The sequence below is a fragment of the Pristis pectinata genome, chromosome 16, assembly GCF_009764475.1.
Source record: "Pristis pectinata isolate sPriPec2 chromosome 16, sPriPec2.1.pri, whole genome shotgun sequence".
Lineage (NCBI taxonomy): Eukaryota > Metazoa > Chordata > Chondrichthyes > Rhinopristiformes > Pristidae > Pristis > Pristis pectinata.
In genome coordinates, this window is record NC_067420.1 from 22128933 (window position 1) to 22152469 (window position 23537).

The following is a 23537-nucleotide window of genomic DNA, read 5'->3' on the forward strand; positions in this document are numbered from 1 at the left end:
GATTTGTTGTAAGTCACAACTGGTGGCTGAAAGTGAAAAGAATAATTTTCTTAAGTACATGTGCTCATTTTTAAAAATATCAAGGAATTAACATTCTATATGAAAGTATTTTACACATGTAAGCAAAGGGGAACAATGAATAATTTAAAATATATTCTAGGCAAATAGGCATTTAATTTTCTCACATTGATTTTCGGATGAATATTACTGCTTCAGGCCACTTAATGTTTTGTTACCACAAGAATTATTAAAATTTATCTCTGTTAGAAATGGGATATCCATTGACATCCTCTTGCTCTGTTAGATAATGATCAGAACTTTCATGTGACGTATCTTTCATCACACTGTAGTAAACAGGCACATTATAGTCTGTACGTTTCTCTGCCTGTGCCTGTTTGCATTTGCATAGTTTTTTGAAGGCAGCACGAAATTTCTGAGACATTAGGTTGTAAATGATAGGGTTGATGGCACTGTTCAGATAAATATTCATCCTGCAGAACAATAGAAACCAGATGTTCAAGTAGGGTGCACTCATGAAAGAGTTAACCACAACCAACGTTCGGTAGGGCATCCATAGGAGTGCAAAAAGGATAACCACCACTGCCAGCATTTGTGTGACCTGGAAAGAAAAAAAGCATTACCAAACAGATTAGTATTCATTTTTGAATAGGTGAGCAGATTTCTTTGAGGGTTGTCTGCAACATGGGCATCCAGGAAATACATATATTTCACGTATAAGATTTTTTAAAACTGTTTTCATTATTAAACACCTCAGTGCAAACTACCATAAATAGGTTGATGCAAAGCTCAAGGAAATTAAAGGCATGATTTAATATAACAACTTTTTGAGCCTCAAAACATCTTGAAGTATTTCATTGCCACTATTATTTTACAGACAAACATGACTGTCAATTAGTGCACAACTACAGCAGAAAACTAAAGTGAGATGAGTGACCACTTAATCGGTTTGGTTCTAGGAGGATCTTTAAGGTACAAGCACTCCCTATTCGTCTTGAGAGTTCTAGCATCATTTATGCCTAGACAGACCAACTCTCAGTTCAATATCTCATTTGAAAGGCAATACGTTCAACGATAAAGTACTACGTCAGTGTCAGTTAAGTAACGGCTTCAGGTTATAGAGTAGGAAGTCACCCCACAAGCTTTTGACTCAGATGTAACCTTGTTACCACTGATCCAGGCTGACACTGAGGACAAAAAAATTAATAAGCATTTTGATAATATCACATTTTGGAAATTACTTAGAAAGAGAAAGTCACTTCCTTCTAAATTGCTAAGTTTTGAAGGAAGAGACTAGATTGGTGGATCTCAGGTAGATCCATCTGAAGCATCAGAATTGGGAATGGTAATATTGCATCATAATTAGAAATAGAGTTTGTACTTACACAGCACCTTTCATTATCTCGGAAAGTCCCAAAGGCACCCAAAAAGGTATTTTTACATTGTAGTCATTTTTACAATGTAGGAAGTATGGAAATCAGTTCATGCACATCAGATTGTACAATCTGTAATGAGGTAATGACCAGAAAATATTTGACTCGGGAATAGGCATTGGCCAAGACACTGGAAGAAATCCTATGTCCGTCTTGGAAATAGTGCCAATGGATTATTTTCATACACCTGAGAGGTGAGCACGTTATAGATTTAATTTCTCATTAAAAGACAACATGCCCAAAAGTGCAACATAGGGTCAATATTAAATTAGAGCCGGATCCTAGTATCCTACAGACTTTTTGGCTCACATCTCTGAAATGGATCAACTATTATCTTCTGAGTCAGAAGATAGTTTTCTACCCACTGAGCATGACCGAAACTCTTAAGTAACTGGAATCTGGAATGGGTCCCTTCTCAGCAATTTGCAACGGGTTCAGTTTTTTGCAATGTAATTAGTCTGATCTGAACAATGCCTAGTTTTTTTTTATAGAACGTAAGGGGGCCACCTGACATTTTTATCTTTTGGAATATGAATCATAGATTATAATCCAGAGTCAGTCATCAGTCATCAAAGGGCAGGATATGCAGTGTTCAAAGGAAGGGACTGAATAAAAATACAGAAAAATAACTCTTAAAAAGACCTTGGAGTGTATGGTTAAATTGAATGAGCCACACAGATCTGAACTGTGTGCCTTACAAAAGATACACTCCAACAATTGTCAAAGCTTCATTAAAGCATCACCCAAACCCACAACCTTCAAAAAGTAAACCTTTACTCAACAGTATGGTAACCCTTTCTTTTACTGACCAGGTTGAAATTGAACTCTTTTCTCCTGCATTTTTTTTACTACAATTTTGATACAAAACTGGGATTGAGATTTGTTCTCTGTGAATAGAATTTCCTCTTCAATAGAAAAGAAACTTAGATGGAGATAGCAATAATGCCAGCTCATGCCAAAGCTGAATAGGTGTTCTAATTCTTGTTGCTGCCAAATATTGCTGTAGTATACAAGAGCATTGTAGTTATGGTATACATCATATATAAAAATAAACTGAACAACTTGTCAAGGCTTATTCTATAATAGCTCCCAAACTTGTGGATGGAAATACCAATTCAAAATTCCCCACATATCAAATGCAAACCTGAACTGCAAATACCTTACTATTCCTTGATCAATTCTGGGGCAAAATCCTGAAACTTCATTTGTAACATCACCATGGGAGTACATTTCCCACACAGACTATAGCAGTTGAAGAAGGTGGCTCACCACTAGCTTCAGGAGGTATTAGGAATGAGTAACTAATTCTGACCTTTCCAGCTACACCCACATGCCATAAATGAATATATATCAATGTTTTAAAAAATCTACAGTCTTTAACTGAGATATTTAGTCTAGAATGATTTATTTAATCTAAAGCACAAGGGAAAAACTATTCATATCCAATTTTCCCATTTCTCCTGCTTGGACAGTTTTCATCTATGAATTGATATATGATTTATGATGTGTTAGAAAGGACCATTTCCAATATCTAGCCACTGCTAACAATGAATTGAAAATTATCCCTGGTATTAATAATTAAAATTAATCTTACATTGATAATGTGATAATGAAATTCTTATTTTACAATTAAATTTTAAGCTATAAGTGATTTGAACATGTATTCTGAGCAATTTGAAAGTCTTGTTCATGATATTTCAACTTCCACAAAATAAAATACTTCAGCATTATTTATTCTGTCTGAATTAAACCGAATTATGCCATACCGTTGAGATTGGAGTGTAAAATAAGTATGTTAGACAAAATAAAGCTGTGAATTATAGACTGTTCAGAGTTTCTCTCTCCTACCAACTACTCTTTCAAATATTGGGAGACAATTGAGATCTGCACCTTTTGCCTGAAGCAAATCAAAACTCAATGTTGCTTTCTTTAAAGAATCATTATTTTTCATGGATATCAATGAAGGTAAGAAAAAGAACATAATCTTCTCTGGTCTCATAAAAGTAGTCCCCATTTTTCAAGTCTTTTTATTTATTTGTACCTCTGTTTCCTCACACTAAACATCAACTTTGTGAAACTGTTGCACCTTTCATATTGCTTCATTATCTTTCATACACTGTGCTGCCCAAAGCTGCCAAAGTATTTCAAGTTTGCTGTTATTAGGGATTTACCCAAGGTTTTATATTAATCCATCATTACATAGCTCTTCCCATAAAACCCAGTAAACCAATAACTTTTCTTTTGAGGTGCTCTTTCAACTGTCATATGAACCAAAACCCTCCCATTCCTCTGCTTCTCCATGCTATTCTTTCTTCCTTTAGTATTTATTTTCTAATGAGAATATACTACTCACATTTATGGATAGTAAATTCCATCTGCATACAAGTATCTCAACACAGCATCCTTTGGTCTTCAGTATAATTTATTTTGTCTGTTGCTTTCTTATCAATTGTAATATGGACAACACTCCCTGTCGTCCCCATATCATTGGTTTGAATAGGGATAAACTATTGTGAAGGTTCAACATGTGGAAATGCTGATATGGTGTAATTGACTGGGAAGAATTATTTAATGTAATGTGATTTTGAAGGAAGCGAAGGCCAAGGGGAAATATTTTATGCAGTGTGGTATTTTGTAGTTCCCAGTCTCACCCCATCAATCAGAAAGCAAAGAAGCAAAGAAAGGAGAATTAATGACACACAACAAAGCAGTGCATTCTCCATGCTTATGATGGTCACTAACAGAGAACAAGCAATTTCAAGGAATACATTTATACGTTAAGATGATTCATTCACTGCATAAAGCAGAGGATATTACATTTGTGCTTACTTAATTTTACATTTCCTCACATTTTAACCATAATAGTAGCCATCATAAGTTATCAACTGTCTGTAAAAGTATGTATTTGCTAGTTAAAACCCATTCGTAAATTAAGTAGAATCCTATCTGGAGAATGATTCTTCCAGGTGAATAAAAATATTGTATTTTATGAATCTCAAATTTAACACAACAGTATGACACTGCAATAACACAGATACTGGTATAAACAGATAACACATTGAATTCAAATTTTCATGTGACACCAAGTGAAACAATACAAGGGATGTGATCGGCATTGACATTATTTAAGGTATGTTGTGCAATGAAATGATGACTCACATAAATCTTGGACCCATGCAAATTGTGGAAGACAATCAAGAAGTTACTGTTCCTCGAGCCTTGACTCTAATACTTCCCGCAATTTACTATGAAACTTGCTCATAGGGAGTAAATAGTCTGTTGTGTATGGTTCTTTAGATTAATATTAATGATTAACACAATATTGGCACACATGGTTCAAAATGTGTACCTGATTCTGTTGAGAACATACACATGACGAAAGAAAATAGGAGCAGGAATTAGCCACTTGGTCCACCATGCAATATGATTATGTCTAATCTGCCCTGGACCTCATCTACTCTTTTGTGCCAGTTTCTCATAGTCCTAAGTCACCAATCTTTCAAAAACAAAACTACATCCTCTTTAAATACCCATAATGATCTAGCCTGCACTAGCGTCTAGGTTAGAGAATTCCAGAGATTCACCACCAGCTGTGAGAAGTTCCTACACACCTATTTTAAATGACTGCACTCTACCTTGTCACTATGTTGAGATGTTCCCACGAGTGGAAACATCTTGACATTTATTCTGTCATGGCCCCTAAAGATCTTATATATTTCAATAAGATCATCCTTCATTCTTCTAAACTCCAAAGAACATAGACCTCATTCCTTCAGCTGCTTATGATGTGACAATACTCTCATTCCGGAATTAGTCTAATGAATCTCTTTTGGACTGTCTCCAATGCCAGTATATCCTTTCTTGAATAAGGGGACCAAAACTGTGTACAGTACTCCATCCTCATAAATGTCCTGTACAATGGTAACAATATTTTCCTTCTTCTGAATTCAAACCCTCTTGCAATAAGTGCTACTATGTTACTTGCCTTTCTAATCACTTACAGAACCTGCCTGCTAATTTTTTGGGTTATGTATGCAAGGACATCTAGATCTCTCTGTGCTTCACTCATCAGCAATCGTTCTCCATTTAAATAAAAGTCTATGTTTAATTTCCTCTTACTGAAGTGCATAACCTCATGCTTTCCCATATTAAACTTCATTTATAATTTTATTCGATGGTTTTGCGCCTTTTATTTACATACTTTGTTTATATTTGTTTTCTCTAAATGTTTATCTGTTTGCAGGTTTTTCATTTCATTGCTGTTCCTTTGGAAACTACATTTCAAGCAGATTGCACTGGTAGGCTTGCTACAAGATACTTTCAGTGGGGAAAGAAGACAAAATACTAAGCGTACAAGGGAACTTAAAAAAATATAAATCAAGGATGGGTCTTAGTGAAAAATGTAAATGGATAAACTAATTTCATTTATGAAGAGCTAATCTCAATAGTTCCCAGCCCAGAATATGAAAACAAAATACCTGAGGAAAGTAAAAAATGCATTTATTGTTACTTTTCAAAGTTTTCTAAGATGATGAATTGTGGATTTATGTTGGAAAGTTGTGAATAACACTTCACTATCCAATAGTGATGGAGAAAGAATCCAGCTGACTACAGACCTATCAGTTTAATATCAATTTCAAGGAATTTATTGGTACCTATTATTAGAGTCATGTTAACTGAGCCCTTAAGTATTAGCTGATCAAAACTGATCAATGTGGATTTGTGAGAGGTTGATTATGTCTGAATCATCCACCTAAATGTGAATGCAGAGCATTTATTGTTGATGTTTATTGTTGAGTTTCCAGAAAGCATTAGGTAAGATCTGTGTAATGAATTATTAGCAAAAAAAAAGTGTATGGGATTAGAGGTAACCTTAAGATAAGGGTTGATAATTGTTTGGGAGGTAGGAGAGAAAACTAGCATCAAAAGCAACATCCTTTGATTAGTCTAATGTGATTTATTGTCTTCCTGAGAACTACAATGACTGTGGTGAAGCAATAAAGAGCTGAGCATCCAAATTGAGAAATTAAATAAGTAAACACAATAGGTTGTAGAGTTGGTTAGAGGGAAGATGAAAAATGACATTGACAACGTGCGTAGCAGATGGAATTCAATGTGAGAATTTGAGATAATAGCTTTAGATGTAGAAAAAAATACTTCCTTATTGGCAAGAATCTAGAAACTGTTTTTAAAGGATTTAGGTGCTTCAATTGAATAAATCACCAGAAGTTTGATACTCAAGAACAAAATATAATCAGAAAGGCTAATTGAAGCTTGGCCTTTATTTCAAGGGAATTAATGTACAAAAACCGATGATGACTGTGCACTAGAACATAACCACTCACAAATAAAAGAAACGTGGCCATCTACAGTATTAACCTGATTGTGATATTTTGTTGGAAATCAGTAAACATGAAATACTGAACCAAAATGTAATAGTTTATTTTTGCTTTTGAAACTGCTGATGCCTTTTTAAAGGAGGACTGTAGAGGTACCGATTACTTGAGTATGAATAATTATTATTTGGACATTGACAATAGTGTCACCAGGCTGATTGTCCACAGAGGCTGTTGTATTCTTGAATTCTCCTGCATGACTTCCAATAATCATGGCAATGCAAATTACAAGCATGGCCACAACTACTTATGTTCCCACTCATTAATTGGTCTAAGGCCAACAGTAGCCTATGCTACTGACTGGAACACCTTAACAAGTGCATGGAATATGAATATGGAATCAATCTGATCGTACTGACAGGGCTGAGTTACCCAATATAGTAAGTTCCATGGACAATCATGGCTGACAAGACTTCTGACTAATATTTGAGACAAGAATGAAATAACACCCACATTAACTGCTATAGGTCAAAGTGGACTGACAAATGATGAAAGGATGAAACCAACTATGTCCCCAGTATAGTTGAAACACTTTGTGCACATTAGAGGTATTTCAGTAACTATATATACAAAGATCTAGTCATTCTCTGATATTCTTGTATCCAAACAACCCTGCAATTTCTGGAAAATGTGAAATAAAGACAGAAAGTGTTGGAAATACTGCAGTGTCGATAACCTGAAATGTTAACCCGGTTTCTCTTCAACAGTTGCCACATGACTTTTGTGTATTTCGAGCATTTTCTTTTTTTAATTCCTTTTTCCCTATCCATTTGATTCGGAAATCATATTTGTTCACTGTTGCAACACCAAATGTGTCATTCGTGTGGAATGAGTTTTATGTTGTGATACAATATTTCTGCTTCACATAAATATGTGAACTACAGTAGGGCATGAGCAAGCTATTATAGAAACTGAACTGGACATGATTCTTGCTCATTATTAGTCGTAGTTAATGGTTTATTTGACATTTTAGTTTAGGGATAATTGGAACAATACCACTCCTTCACTGTTGATTAGGTGATCACTTTGTGGAGTACCTGTGCTCAGTCTGCAGGAGCGACCCTAAACTCTTGGTCGCCTGCCATTTTAATTCCCCATCCCATTCCCACTCTAACCTCTCTAACGGTGGCCTCTTGCACTCTTATAATGAGGCCCAACACAAGCTTGAGGAACGACATTTCATCTTTCATCTAAACACGTTGCAGCTTGCTGGACTCAGTAATGAATTCTCCAACTTTAGATAACTCACTCTTTCTTCCTGTGTTTAACCAGGACTTGCCATATTTGCCAGTCAGCCCTTTTTTCGTTCACTTAAATAGTCCATGTGGTATCAGCGGAGGTGAAACAGGGTTGACATTACAGGTTATTGATAATGCAGTATTTCCAGCACTAACTGTTTTTCTTTCAGATTGCCAGAAATTGCAGGGCATTTCCCAGTAGGAAGACTGCATATTTCACAGACCTTACAACATCAGCAAAACATCACACAGATAAAGGAGCCACATTATTTCACTCTGTCAGAGAAATCCCATTTGTTCCACTCAGTGCCGAAGAAGGATCTGGGACGTGAAACTGTTTCTCTTTCCACGGATACTGTCTGACCTGCAGAGCTTTTTTCCCCCCAGCAGTTCTGTTTTTATTTCCAGGTCTGCGGCTTTTTTTTTGTAACCACTGTTCCTCTGACTGAAATATTTCCAACTGCACTGTATAAGGAAAGTGAACAGGTGCCTGAAGTTACTTGTATTCTACAATGCGCTCAAAATGCAATGATTACGTGTGTCCTCAGTCTTTTCGCTGTAGTTAAACGAGCATTTTTGGTCACTGGAATGAACAATGAATTCATTTAAAATCAGGGTTGCACTGATTACCTGCGACGATGGATTGCAAACAATACGAAAAAATAACGAAATGATGGAAAATGCTGGAAATAAACTAACTGTGCAGAAAATAGAAGATTTGGGGCAACGACCTTTCCGAGAAATGGTACATGTATTTCCTTTGAGACTGTAGACAGAACTCATGCCGCCACCTACCGTAACCTGCGGGGATTCTGTTTTCCAGAACCTCAAATTACAAAATGTACAACTTGCTTTGTACGAAAGTAAAAGCTACTTCAGTCTGCTAAGGAGGGATGTACTTTTATGCTCATAAGCAAAATATTGTGTGTGGTATTTTCAGGCATTTCGACAATATTGGAAAAAGTTCAATCGGAGATCTTACATTGTGCCTCCACAAATATCGTTTCAAGCCTCATTTTCAAATAGTGTCCAATAAATTACTAGCTGCTCTTTTCAGCATTAATATAATGCAATTACGGAAATGGGTTCGACTTCTTGAACATTATGAATGGGTTCCAGGACGGGTTTGGCTGCCTGAGCATACTTTAGTTTATTAGCTTTGTATAATGTGTGGAGATCATATTAATTTAATCTTCCTCGGCGTAAAATGTATGCAAACAGATGAGTTATAAACGATCTGGCGCCAACTAATTAAAGATAATGAACGAAGTAGATCAGGCTAGAGAGCAGGAAATAACAACTCATGGAAGGGTTTTTAATTCGGCGCGGTTACCTGCTTCCTTGAAGATTGAGCGCCCTTGCTGCGACCACTGGACGTCTTGATAGTGTTGGTGCGCCCCTTGTGAATGGAATTATTGGCTGTGTCCTGTGGGGTGTTGGGAATTGGATTCAGAAACAGGATCCGAGCAATGAGACCATAAAGGACCGTGGCCACGAATAACGGTATCACGTAGAACATCGTGAAGTCCAAGAAGTAGATGGGCAAGTAATGGTTTCTGGACACCTTATAGTCACAAACCACCTCAATGCCATCAACATGTGGAATCTGCGTGATATCTAGTAAAAAGAACCACATCACGCAGTATACTGAAGTGAAGGCCCATACAAATGCGATTATTTTCTTGGCTCTGGACACGGTGCAGATGAACTGAGCTTTGATGGGATGGCAGATTGCAATGTACCGCTCTATGGTAAACGCGGTGATGGAACATGAGGACGCGTTGATGCCCAAGTACTGAAGGTACGTGATGCAAAGGCACCCCACGTATCCGTAGACCCAAGAGGCGGCCACACTCTCGGTGATATTGGGCAGACCGGCCGCCAAGAGCACAACCAGGTCTGCGATTGCCAGACTCACCAGGTAGCAGTTAGTGGGGGTTCTCATGTGTTTGGTCTTCAGCACCACCAGTACCACCATGACGTTGCCAGCTATCCCCACACCACAGATCAACAGGACCAACAGTATTGTGACCACCTGGAACCCGAGAGGATTCCGGGGCATCTGTCTCATGTCCTCTGTCTGGTTCATAGAATTGTTCAGTAACTCCATCATACTTGTTAGATTCTCCATGGTTACCAACACCTGCTCTCGCTCTGAGCTTCGTTAGGTTCGAGGATTCATTGCGCTGCCGAACCCTGTATCAAAAACAGCAACAGCCACAACTTAATGAAGAGCACAGGACGATTCAAGTCAACTTTTCAGCAGAAGCAAAACCCGCTGAGATACCAAGTGTTGATCTAAATGTGGGCACGCTGCAGATGCGTTCCCCCATTGCACTAACACTTTTATTCACACCCTTACGTTTTCATTCGTTTCCTGATGAATGAGAAGAGACATTTGAAGGGAACTATGTGTGTAAATGAATGACTACTGTGCATTTTAATGATTTATGCTGTGCTGAAACACAATCAAGTCATTTCATACAGCTATCTTTCTCACCAGGAAGTCCCGTTAACTATCATTAAAAAGTTCGATTTTTTTAAAAAAGCATAGTATTGTTTAAAGTTAATAGACTTGTCAATCGCCTTGGTTGATTTGGTCAGAGCATTTCTACTTTCGAAATACGGTTTATGTAGAACTTCGAGCATTTCTTTCCTCCACAGAATTTATGAATAAATCTTGAAACAGTGCTCAATATTTCTCAGGTTCCCAGTGTCGTGCATTTCACGATGTTAATAAACCAATCGGTAACAAATCAAATGATTTAATGAGTTACACATCAAACCCTTTTATATGTGTCGTTTTAATGCCAAACACTGTCGATAGATGATTGCAACTGAAAGTATCACTTACTTCGTGAGAAGCCGATGTTGATCTATTGTCTTCCTCAGTTTTCTTGATGGAGTGGCTTGCCACAGGCGTGCAGTAACAGCACACTGTCATCTCTCCTCCACCACCGTCTCAATGCAGCTTGGATACCGAGGAGCTGGCCAACGAGCGGCTGCTGCGATTTATGAGCGGGGGCGCCTGCAACCCCAGGTCCTAACGCCTTCAGACTGCAAAAATCTACTTTTATAGCAACAGTTTGATAGCAAAGCTTCCTTTGCCACGAAGAAGACCTGCTGAGCACGAATCCATGCCAAGAGCGTTTAGAACTTATGTGGTGTATTTATGTATAATATGTATACAGTATGATATGCAATTCATGGAAATTCTGACCCAACAGTACTGTGGGAGGAACTTCACCAGAAAGACTACAGGAGTTTAAGAGGTTGGTCCACCGCTATCTTTGCAAGGGCAATTAGGCTTGAGCAACAAATGCTGATGGTTACATTACAAAAAGTGAATTAAAAAGTCATGTAGTTATAGCAGAGAAACAAAGGGCTGCAGATGCTGGAATCTAGATGAAAAACACGATGCTGGAGGAACTCAGCAGGTCAGGCAGCATCCGTGGAGAAAAACAGGCGGTCAATGTTTCGGGTCATGTAGTTATCGTGTGTGATGATGTCTTCATGTAATGTGATGCAAGCACCGTCTATGAGAATAAATATTATTGTGATTAGAGTTTTCCACATTCTCAGCATACTCCAAGGTCCTCCCCCACTATGTTATGATTGGCACCAATGGGAAAAGTTGTCAAAGAACAACAAAATCATCATTGGATTTCTAACAGATTGCTCCAAGATCACACTCCTCATGGAGTTGGGAAAGATTCTGGTTACAAGGTAAAAGCACCAGAAACAGAGTGACGCGGTGGTGCAGCTGTTAGAACAGCTGCCTCACAGCTCAGTCCTGACCTTTGATGTTGCCTGTGTGGAGTTTGCACATTCTCCCTGTGACCAAATGGGATCCCCCCCCCCCCCCACATCCCGAAGTCATGCTGGTTGGGAGGTTGATGTTTGATGGTAAATTGCCCCTTATGTGTAGGTGAGTGATAGAATGTGGGTAGAAGTGATGGGAATATAGGGAGAATAAAACGGAATTAGTGTAAATGGGTGTTGTATGGTGGACATGGACACAGTGGGACAAAAGACCTGTTTCCATGCCGCATGACTCCATGACTCTAAAGTGGCCCCAATTGTCATAGCTACTGAATACACTCAGTAAGCACATCTGAGCAGCTATTGGCAGATTAGGTTGGAGCAAACAAGTGAGCAAGAGAAAGGGGGAAAAGAATTGTAAGCAGCAGCAATCACTCCAGCATAGCAGCAGTTGCTCTTAAAACTGCACCAACTGATTTTAAAGTAATAATTAAAACAAACTGGTAAAGCAAAACAGGCATTATCAATGTGCAACTGGGAGTAAAATGAAAACATAGGAAACAAGTACAAGTACTGCTGCACAGTCTTGGCAGGAAGAGAACACGGTGTGTGAATCGTTCACATCCAACATGATAGAGATATTTATCATTGGCTACTAATATTCCAGAGGTGCAAGGTGACACCAAGAATGTGTAGGCATTGAATGAAAATGTTTGCAGAGATGATACATAAATTAGAAGAGTATTTTAAACCTCAGTCATTTGTGATAGCCAAGAGCTATAAATTTGGCACCCAATCAGAACATGAGAGAAATTGTAAGTGATTTTATCATTGCACTGCTAGACAAGGCATTGTAAATCTGGAGAGCTTTCAGACTGCACATTGAGAGGCAGGTGTGTGGGTTTTAAGAGAGGAAAATCCAGGCTAAGCTGTTAGGCACAAAATACCTCACATTTGTTTGGCCTTGTAGGATGGTGACTGTCATGGAGACGGTAGTCAAAAATGCCAAGCAATTGCATCCTTCAAGGGCCACATTAGCCAGGAGGGCTGTGTTGCTTAAATGGAAGGAAGTCACTCCGCCTACTCATGCTCATAGGTTACGGGATGTTATGTCATACCTAAATTTAGAGAAGATCTGTTGTTCAATTTCTAACTTAGATTTTCAAACGCTGTGGGGACCTTTTTTGAACTATTTTCAAAACCTTTGATTTGGTGGCTAAAATACAGATATTGGCTGATAGCGCCATGTGTCAAGGGTTTTTCCTTGTCCTTTCCTTTATTAAACAGCTTTGGTCTTGGTAGTGGGTTTAGATGTTTTTTATAATAAAATTACTCCAATTTGTTGGTTATTAATTAATTATGTGTGATCATTAATATAGAGTATTGTGATTTCAAGTATGATTTAACACAATGTATTTAGTAGTACTTTTACATTTTTGATTCATGTACTCTGTATTTTCTTTGCGGAATTAATAAAAATATTGTAAAAAGAAAGGAAGGGCCACAGACATTACAAATAGCTGTAGTCAAAAGACACACCCATCCAAAAGCTTTGCTCTAGAAATGAACAGTATCCTGTGCTCAAAAGTAGCGCAAGTCATTCGCTGTGCAATTATTCTTTAGTGCCAGAAAAAAAGGACACATGACAACAGCTTGCAAACGGAAATGGGACAACAGATAGAGCACTGTTTCTAATGCAACACCAGGATAAAGAGAACATCACAATGAGGGAATTTGCACTATATTATAACAACTGCAGATGACATTAGGTTTATATTGTATGGTATCAATGCTAATGTTCCAAACAGATCCAATGTTATAAATGGTCCATGGGGAGTATAATTTCTTTCAACTCCAAGTTCAGTTGTTTGGATGAGGTGAAAGTCGGCATAGAAGACTACACTGGACACAGATTTATTGAGTTTACATTAAGTCATTTTCTGATTGACCAGCTGTACTTTAAGTAACCTGAGGCTCTGGTCTGATGGATCACCACTGTGCAAGTCATCGGTAATAAACTGGAAAACTTGTTGAACATATGAGGAATGATAACTAGCACTGAATAAAGGCTACTTGTGGGTTGCCAAGCATTGTAGAAGAATGAACCATATAATAACCATGGGACATTCCTATTAAAATGGCTCACCCTGTCATAATAGTGGATCAATAAATACAACTATTTTGCAAAAATTACGCACTGATTAAAAAGCAGATTTCCTTTTGGTTTTTATTTGTTCTAATATATCTCAAGGGTGTAAAAATGATGCATTATTCTATTAGCGTAACAGTGAAAATATTTTGTTTACAGCAATTTGGAATGCTTTTTGGTAAACCCTTAACATTTGCCTTTTATAAACAAGGATAAAAGAACTCTTAAAAATAATGGAAGTCTTGAAATACATACAAATAAACTATTTTGACAATCAAAATTAAATGGAAGTACAAGACAACAGCATTCTAAGATCAGTTTTGAAGGCAAGTCACTAGTGATGCAGACTGACAGCAGATTATTTCATTATGAGAAGGGATAACTATGACAACTGGTTTAGTCACGCACTCTTATAAAGAAGTATGATCAGTCTCAAGCCTGTTCACAAGTCTTTGGAACTGTTTTAGATTAGGCAGACAAGGCTAATCTCTCAGTAGTTTAGAGAAATGAGAGGTGATTACATTAAAACATATAAAAATCCTTACAGGTTTCGGCAGAGTTGATGCAGGGAAGATGGTTCTCCTGGCTGGGTTAATCAGAACTAGGTGCCACAGACTAAAAGTAAGGCATTGGCCATTCAGGATTGAAATAAAATGAAATATCTTCAACTAGAAGATAGTCAGTGGAATCCTCTACCCACGATGACTGTAGAGGCTCAGTATCTTCAAGAAAAAGACTGACAACTTTTTTAGATATTAAGGGAATCAAGGAGTATTGGGTTAGTACAGGAAACTGGTGCAGAGCTAAAAGATGACCCATGATATTAAATGGTTGATCAACCATGATGTACCAAATGACCTACTCCTGCTTCTATTTCTTATATTCCAATGTAGGAGACTTTCCAAAGGTTTTGGCACAATGCATGGTATGCTATACAGAGTCATGATTCACATTAGCTGTAGTGGACTATTTTGAACATCCATCTGTTAGGCATGGATTGGTTGCAAAGTTGAAACACAATTGGAAGGACATATTCAGTATTTGCACAGATATGGCAAAGTCACTTTTGGAAACCCTCTTATCCAACTATGCTGAGCTTTTCAAAGGAGCCAACATAGAAATCATCAAATGCAAGCCAGATTCCAGAAATAGACTTTATACTGTTGTATGGTTTGGCCCATCAGATCCATGCAAACTCTCAGGGGATCAATGTCATGAATCCTATTCCTTCTCTCTTTATTTCCCTATATTCTTGCAACTTACTCACTCCCACATGCCCATCAGCTCCTCTTTAATTTTTTCCCTCATTAACCTACACTACAGGATAATTTACAGCAGTCATTTAACCTACAAGCTCATCTTTGGGCTGTGGGAGGAAGCCACAGCACCCAGAAAAACCCACCAGGTCATGGAGAGAATGCGCAAACTCCACACAGACAACACCCAAGATCAAGTCTTAATCCAAGTCCCTGGCCTTGTGGAGTAGCAGTATTGACTTCTGCCCCAATATGCCACCTGTGTCAAACCAGTCCACACAAACCAAGGCCAATTCCTTACTTCTTAAGCTAACTAGAAAAAGATTGAGAAATTGGAAGGAAATGGGACTTTGTTCAAAGTAATTTGACAATGATGAAATCATAGCTCAGGCAGCTAAAATAGTAAGATTGTTCATCAACAATAAGATTATTTCAAATGGACAGTCATGAACAATATTCTTCACGAACTTCCCAAGTCTTGACTGCGCAGTTGGCAGGATCCAGGATTTCTTTTACAGAACTTGAAATGTTGCATCTCTGTATGAAGATGGATGTGGATAAGGAGAGTGAGAAGAACCTCATAATCAATACACATATGGGGTTGCACTCCCACACTAAGTTGGATATTTAGTTGAGTGGTCACTTTCTGGTCCACTACAGACAACATATTACAGGACATTGACATTTATCTGCACTGCAAGGAATAATCCACACACTTTAAGAGGAAGTACTGAAAAGACTCCACTATCACAATGTGAAATTGAAATGATCAAGTGCATCTTCATACACCCAGAGGTGATATATCTTGGGCTGGAGGTAAATGTTAAAAAGACTGAATCTTGCTGAAGACAAAGTTGATACTCTCATGAAAGTCGAACGTCCAAAGAATGTTGCAGAGCCTTTATATTCAATAACTTTGCAGATTATTGCCTGGCCAAGTGATGGCGCTAACACTGTTGCATCAATTTATGAAGTAGATGAGATATGGAATTGGACTGATGCTTTTGAACAAAGTAAGCACAGTTTGAGGGTGCATCTCTACTGGTTCAGTATGAAATGACAAGAATCCTAAAGCTAGCAGGTGATGCTTCAAATGACAGTGTACACACTTGTCATCAGCCAAGTTAACAGACAGGAAAAGCCTATCTCATTTACTTTGAATATTCTTAATAAAAGTGGACATAACTAAATACAAGTTGAAAGGGAAGCACCAGCAATCATCCTCAGTGTGAAAAAGTTTTATCAGTTCCTACTGGCAATATTCTTTGTTCTTGTTACAAATCTTGTTTCAGTGTGGAAAGGTGGGCAGTTTTGCTGTCAAGGTGTGATTACGTGATTGAATATCATTTGTAAAAGCAAAATGTAATTGTTGGTGCTCTATCCAGAATATTGTTTGAATCATCTGATATTGATAGTGAAACTAGGATTTTCACACTGTGATTTGTCGACAAAAAGTTCACAGTCACTGCCAAGGAAATTTCTCAAGTGACTCAGCAAGATTTACTTCCCAGGCAAGTCTTTGAACACATGGAAAAGCTGGACCAGCCTGGACAAGTATCTAAAACAGGAATTGCAGCCATTCTACAATCACAGTTGTCAACAGACCAAGGTTATTTGAAATGAGGACATCAAGCAGTTATTGCAAGTGTTCTCAGGAAACTAATGCATCATCAATATGAAAAACATTGCCAGAAGTGTGGTGCATTGGCTAGATATTGATAAGGGCTTGAAAGAATTTGTACCTTTGTGCATAGTTTGCAGAGCAGGATAGCTCGGAAGACAATGACCCCCAAGACACCACAACAACCACGGAATTGGTTGCCTTTACCATCTGATGACTTCTTATTGACATTTCTCAAAAAGGCAACAACAATTTACTTGTATCAGTGACATGCATTTGAAATAGATTGAAGTCAGACCTGCAGGTACTTATACAACAGCAGAACATACAATGAAATTGTTAGGGTGGATCATTGCTATGCATGGAATACTGGAAGAATTGGTGTTCAACAATGAATCCCAGTTCACTACACATTTATCTGAGAGCTTTCTGCAATATACAGCATCAAACATCTATTGATTCCTCCAAACCTTTCTGTTTCAAATGCAGCAGCCTTGGAGGAAAAATGTTTCAAAGTTCCTCTTGCTTCTGTATAACTCTGTAAATACAATACCACACTCAACTGAAGAATTTATCCCCACAAATCTGTTAAGGCATTGTCACCTTCTCATACAATTGAGCTTGATACAGGGAGGACTAGAGAGGCGACAAGGGAAGCCAAAGGCGATAACTCAAGACAAAGTAAAATAATTTCATCAAAGTGAAATATAGAATGTACAGCACAGGAACAAGCCCTTCAACCCAAGGTGTCTGTGTCAACCATGATGCCAATCCAAACTAATCCTATCTGTCTGCACATGGTCTATATCCCTCCATTCCATGCCTTTTCACAAAAGTGTCACAGTTATTAGATTAATGAACAAGACTTAATAATGCATCTTCAGAGAAGTAGTTTAAGTCTGTGTTTTAAAAAGGTAGTTAGTATGTATTGGTCAGAAATGTCTATCTTAATCAGATAATCATCGCAAGAAACATTTCTGAAGATACTGAAGTTATACATGATGATGAATTGATTCACGTTGTCAACAACGAATCAGCTACTGTTGAAGAGTCACATGACAGCAGTGAGTTAAGCTAAGACTGCAAGTCCTTAAGTTTAAGGTAGTAAGACAACTTCACAGACAGATGCACAGCTGAAAAGGTCAAAATGACTAAGAAACCCAGTCGATGGACTGAATCTGTAATTACTGTGTGTGCATGTGAAGAATATTCCCACACTTGATTTCAAAGGAAAGAAAATAATTTGAGGTACTTATGTATAAAATATAAGCAATGGTCTACTGAATATCATGATATCATCATGTACGTTTATAATTTGGAGAACTTTACTGATAATACTTTTATCAGTTAATACTGATTAATACTGATTAATACAGATATACTTTTGTTCAAACTATCTGAACGGAAGAAAACAAGCAACATTGTGAGAAGGATAATTTGAAAACAGGATGGCAGGAAGAATATGAAGACAAGCTGCAGTGAGAATGTTAAATGAGGAAAGTTCTTCAAGAAATATAACAAAATGTCATTACTTGATTTTCCATCATAACTGCTTTGTTCGTTCATTTACATTAAGATCAGCACTTAAGTATATTGTCCACCTATTCTAATGCAGTTTTTTTGTTTTTTATTTATAGCAATTATCACCAGGAGACTCCTACTACAAGAAGAATATTAACACAGATTCTGAAGGCAACTGCAAAATCTTTAAGAAAGTTACCAACAAAGATCCAGCAAACCACTTGGTAAGGGCCTCTTCTTTACTATTAGGTATCAGTTCACAAGCAACTTTGGTGCCTCATGCACCTGAAGACATTAAAGCAAACACATTTAACAACCACAAACAGCAAATGAGGAAGGGAAAACCATAATTTTAAAACATTATTTTAGTTATTTTGCAGAGCACGAAATAAAGATTGAAAAATTTGCATTCAACAAGCCTAGAGGCCAAAATATTAGAAAAGCTTCAAACCTTAATGAGAGATAAAATGTTCAGTTTCAACAAAGTCAAGTTATTTTTATACTATATGATGAATGACATTAAACTTTCATAAAGAAGCACAATAGAGAGCTAATGAATTCCAATACGCCATTTAGTTTCAATCTTTAGTTAAGCCAACTCACATAAATAACATCAGGATATGATTCATGTAAAGCTTTAGTATTTTCAGAGTTTTGTGTACCTCTCTGGTTCTTTTTCATGCTCCAAAATTTCCATTCCCAATACTCTATGGCTCAATAATCTGCTTCCCTAAAATAAAACATCCAGGGGGCTATAAGGAGCCATGCAGTGCTGCTTTCTTCAGCACAATGAATGCCAATTTACCTCTGATTTCACTCAGAATTTTAGCACTATCTGGATTACTTCACAAATTGGGTACAGTGGTAGATTGTGTGGTGCATAGCTATGCCTAAAGTATGAAGGACAAGTAGTTATTTACTTCGATCTTCACGCATCCACTACTACAATATCAGCACTGGATAAGTGGGCCATGATGATTATACATGGGAAAACTTATGGTTAGCAGTAGAAAGAACTCTGTGCCACATTCCACCACCATTACCTGCCCCCTCCACTTCCTCCCATGATATTTAAAGGGGTTCTCAATTCTATGTGGGTTTGATAGTGATTGAGTAGGTCAGTGAGGTTGATAGCATTAAGATGAGCAAGTTATTTGAGGAGATATTAACTGCTGTCTGCTCACGGAAATCTGGCGCAATTGCTTTGTCAAAAGAAATAGGAGCTTTGGTGTCCATTTCTCTTGGTCTCCAGCATGATGAGGTGGAAGAAGAGAGGACCAAATATCAGACAAAGAGGAGGAGGAGGAAAAGGACTGTTGCTGAAAGGGACAATTCTCTAGAGCATTTAAGAGGAAAGGCCCTATCTGTAACTGCAGAGGAACGATGCCCATAGAGACTACAGCACTCCAAGGCAGAGGAGGTAGAAATCTAACAGGTACTACAAATGGAGTTTCAGATGCAGAACCATGCCTGGACCACTATGCTTGTGCCAGTGAAAGTCACAATTGAGGTTTTTTTAAACCTTTGACTCTTTCCAGGATAGTGAACTGATAAATAAATTAATGACATTAGAGGTGCATGGATTAGGCTATAGAATTTACTGGTGTCTTCACTGACCATGTGTGTGAGGTCATTAAGCATTTTGTTACAATACATCCGTGACCTTTGTCCTTCATTCTTGGTGTTGAACCTGCTGACCTCCCCCCATTGCCACTTCATTATGGACTTGAAAACTTCCTGGGCCCCTGCGTGTGGATACATCTTTCATCCTCTCCACCAAGATACCTAGAGTCACCTTTCTTTGTAATGACTTCTATTGATAGCTGTTGGCAGTGACCACTGCACTGCTAAGGGATAGAGGCATGGTTTCAATTAATTCCAGTCAACTTGAACTGGCCTAGCCAATTACAAAACTGCACCACATGGCTATGCACAAATACAATGCACAGAACTGCCAGGGTTGTTGGATGCTACAATCAGGATGACGAGGAGAAGGCAGGAATGTTATGTGCATTTTGCACTATGTCACACAGGCACAGGTTAATCATGCATCATGGCCCCAGCATACATTTTTTGTGTACCCCATTTTTAAAGTAAATATGGGCGATAATTTTAAAGTAGGTTCCATGAGTATTAAGACAAAAGAGACTGCAGAGGCCGGAACCTGGAACAAAATAAAAGCATGCTGGAAGAATACAATGGGTCAGGCAGTATCTGTGGAGCCAAAGGTGTCAGTTGAGACCGTACATCAGGACTGAGAGGGAAGAGGGAAGATTGCCAGTATATAGCAGTACTGGGGAGGGGGTGGGGGAGGAGAGAGGCTGGTATGTGATAGGTGGAACCAGATGCAGATGGGATAACGGGCTGATGGAACCAGGTGGGGAAAGGGAGACAGGAGAGGGGAACAAAGGGAGAAGAGAACTCGGTGGCTAGGTGGGTGTGTGTGTGTGTGTGTGTGTGTGTGTGTGTGTGTGTGTGTGTGTGTGTGTGTGTGTGTGTGTGTGTGTGTGTTTGTGTGTTTGTGTTGTGTGTTTTTCACAAGGTCACAAGACAAGGGAGCAGAAGCAGGCCATTCGGCCCATCGAGTCTGCTCCAAGGAAAGGGAAATAGAAATGAGAAATGGGGAATGGGGGAAGAAGAAAAAAAAACGATTCTAATCCCAATTTCTGGCCTTATCCCCATATCCCTTGATACCCTGACTATTTAGATATCTATCTATCTCCTCCTTGAATGCCCCCACTGATCTGGCCTCCACTGCTGTACATGGCAAGGAGTTCCAGAAATTCACCAGCCTCTGGCTAAAGAAATTTTTCCTCATCTCTGTTTTGAAACTGTACCCTCTAATTCTAAGATTGTGCCCTCTGGTCCTGGACTCACCCACCAAGGGAAACAGCCTAGCCACATTTACTCTGTCCTTTCCTATCAATATTTTAAATGTCGCTATGAGGTCCCCTCTCATTCTTCTGTACTCCAGTGAGTACAGTCCAAGAGCCGACAAACGCTCTTCATACGTAAGCCCTTTCATTCCTGGAATCATCCTCGTAAATCTCCTCTGAACCCTCTCCAACGTCAACACATCCTTCCTAAGATGTGGGGCCCAAAACTGCGCACAATATTCCAAATGACGCCTCACTAGTGTGTGTGTGTGTGTGTGTGTGTGTGTGTGTGTGTGTGTGTGTGTGTGTGTGTGTGTGTGTGTGTGTGTGTGTGTGTGTGTGTGTGAGTGAGTGGAGTAGGTTAAATGAGCAATTGTTAGAAAGACTCTCAGTGGAACACTGACGGTATAAATGTGAAGCATTATATTTAACAGTACACTTTTATAGTTTGCATTTTATTCATCCATATCAAGAGTTATTATTTTGCATATAAAATCATAATAACTGTGTCAGTGGTGCAAGCATGGAATAAACAAGCTTCCAGGAGTAATGTATAAATCCTGAGTGTTAAATTAAAATGTGTATCTAATCTTTTTTCATTTATACAAATCATCAGCAATCAAATGGGGTTTGGTACACCTGAGAGCACTTCACCTGAAAACACATTCCAATTTCCATTACAAACACTAATACCAAATGCAAAACAAAAATAAACTGAAGAAACTATTCAATTCCATTGTACCCAGTAGTTAGTAGGAATAGTTGTAAATCACCATTATGAAGCCCTTTGTGCCTATCTTGGTACTGCTTACTTATCCTAATACTCATAAAAAGTATTTCCTCAGTAATTGCAGCCTGGTAGGTGGAGGGCTGCTTCAGGTGAGTTCAGATGAGCGTGTCAGGGTCTTGAGGGCCTAACTCCAAACTGCAGCATCTCAGCATCGATGGGGGACATTTGGCCCCATCAACTGTACGGAACCAATGAGAGTACTGAGCAATGTGGGACAAATATGCTGCTGTTATAAGAGATCTGACGGAGCTGTGATCACATTCCTAAGGCTACAGTTCAGGTCTACTAGAAAACAAGTCCAGATCCTGTGGAAGCCTAGGTAAACACTCGCCTCCAAAGCTACCATGGGAACTGTTCACAAAAATTCCATCAGAAGGAGTGCCATAGTCATGTTCATAGATTGCTTCACATTGGATAGAATGATTTCATGCTCTGACACATGTCTGAGACCTCCATGCTTTGGCTCATTGCAAACAAGCTCATTGGCAGGTGAGTGCATCTAGCATTACTTAATATATGCTCTTCAGGTTTCTCTGATAGTCTGGGCCATTGAAGACAGCATTTGCATTTGGAATATTGTGAGCAATTATGGGCCCTGTATTTGAGGAAAGATGTGCTGGTCCTGGAGATGTTCCAGAGGAAGTTCACAAGAATGATCCCAGGACTGAAAGGCTTAACATATGAGGAGCATTTGATGTCTCTGGGCCTGTACTCGAGACGAAGTTCAGAAGGATGAGGGGGGATCTCATTGAAAGTTACCGGGTACTGAAAGGCCTGGATAGAGTGGATGTGGAGAGGCTGTTTCCTTTAGTAGGACAGTCTAGAATCCGAGAGCACAGACTCACAACAAAAGGACGTCCCTTTAACACTGAGGTAAGGAAGAATTTCTTCACCACAGGGTGGTGAATCTGTGGAATTCATTGCCACAGGTGGCTGTGAAGGCCAAGTCACTGGGTGTATTTGAAGCAAAGATTGATAGGTTCTTGATTGGTTAGGAGGTTAAGGGTTACGGGGAGAAGTAAGAGAATGGGGTTAAAAAAATCAGCTATGATTGAATGGTAGAGCAGACTCGATGGGCCAAATGGCCTAATTTTGCTCCTATATCTTATGGTCTTAGAGCTAATTGCATTCCCATGAATTGGCACTTGGAGTGTTCTGTTATCCAGCTCCTGCCCAGCTGTGGCTAGTGACAACTATGTGAAGCCATATCATAAAGCCTACCCTTGATGAAGCGCCAGTTTTAAACTTTATTTACAGCACAGTAACAGGCCCTCACGGCCCAACAAGTCCCTGCCGCCCATTTAAACCAATGTTAACCTACCCATACATTTTTGGAATGTGGGACGAAACCGGAGTACCCGGAGGAAACCTACGCAGACATGGGGAGAACGTACAAACTCCTTACAGACAGCGACGGGGATTGAACCCTGATCTTGGCACTGTAATAGCATCACGCTAACTGCTATGCTACCATACC

At 38.7% G+C, this 23537-nt stretch overlaps 1 protein-coding gene across 1 annotated transcript; it reads right to left on the reverse strand.

The window, feature by feature from the left end:
* Window positions 1-247: 247 nt before the first annotated feature.
* On the reverse strand, window positions 248-10216 carry LOC127579035 (thyrotropin-releasing hormone receptor-like). Its single transcript, XM_052031669.1, has 2 exons — window positions 9419-10216; window positions 248-619 (listed from the first exon to the last, which is right to left on the reverse strand). The coding sequence occupies exons 1-2, from the start codon at window positions 10214-10216 to the stop codon at window positions 248-250; spliced, it is 1170 nt and encodes a 389-aa protein (XP_051887629.1).
* Between the last annotated feature and the right edge of the window lie 13321 nt (window positions 10217-23537).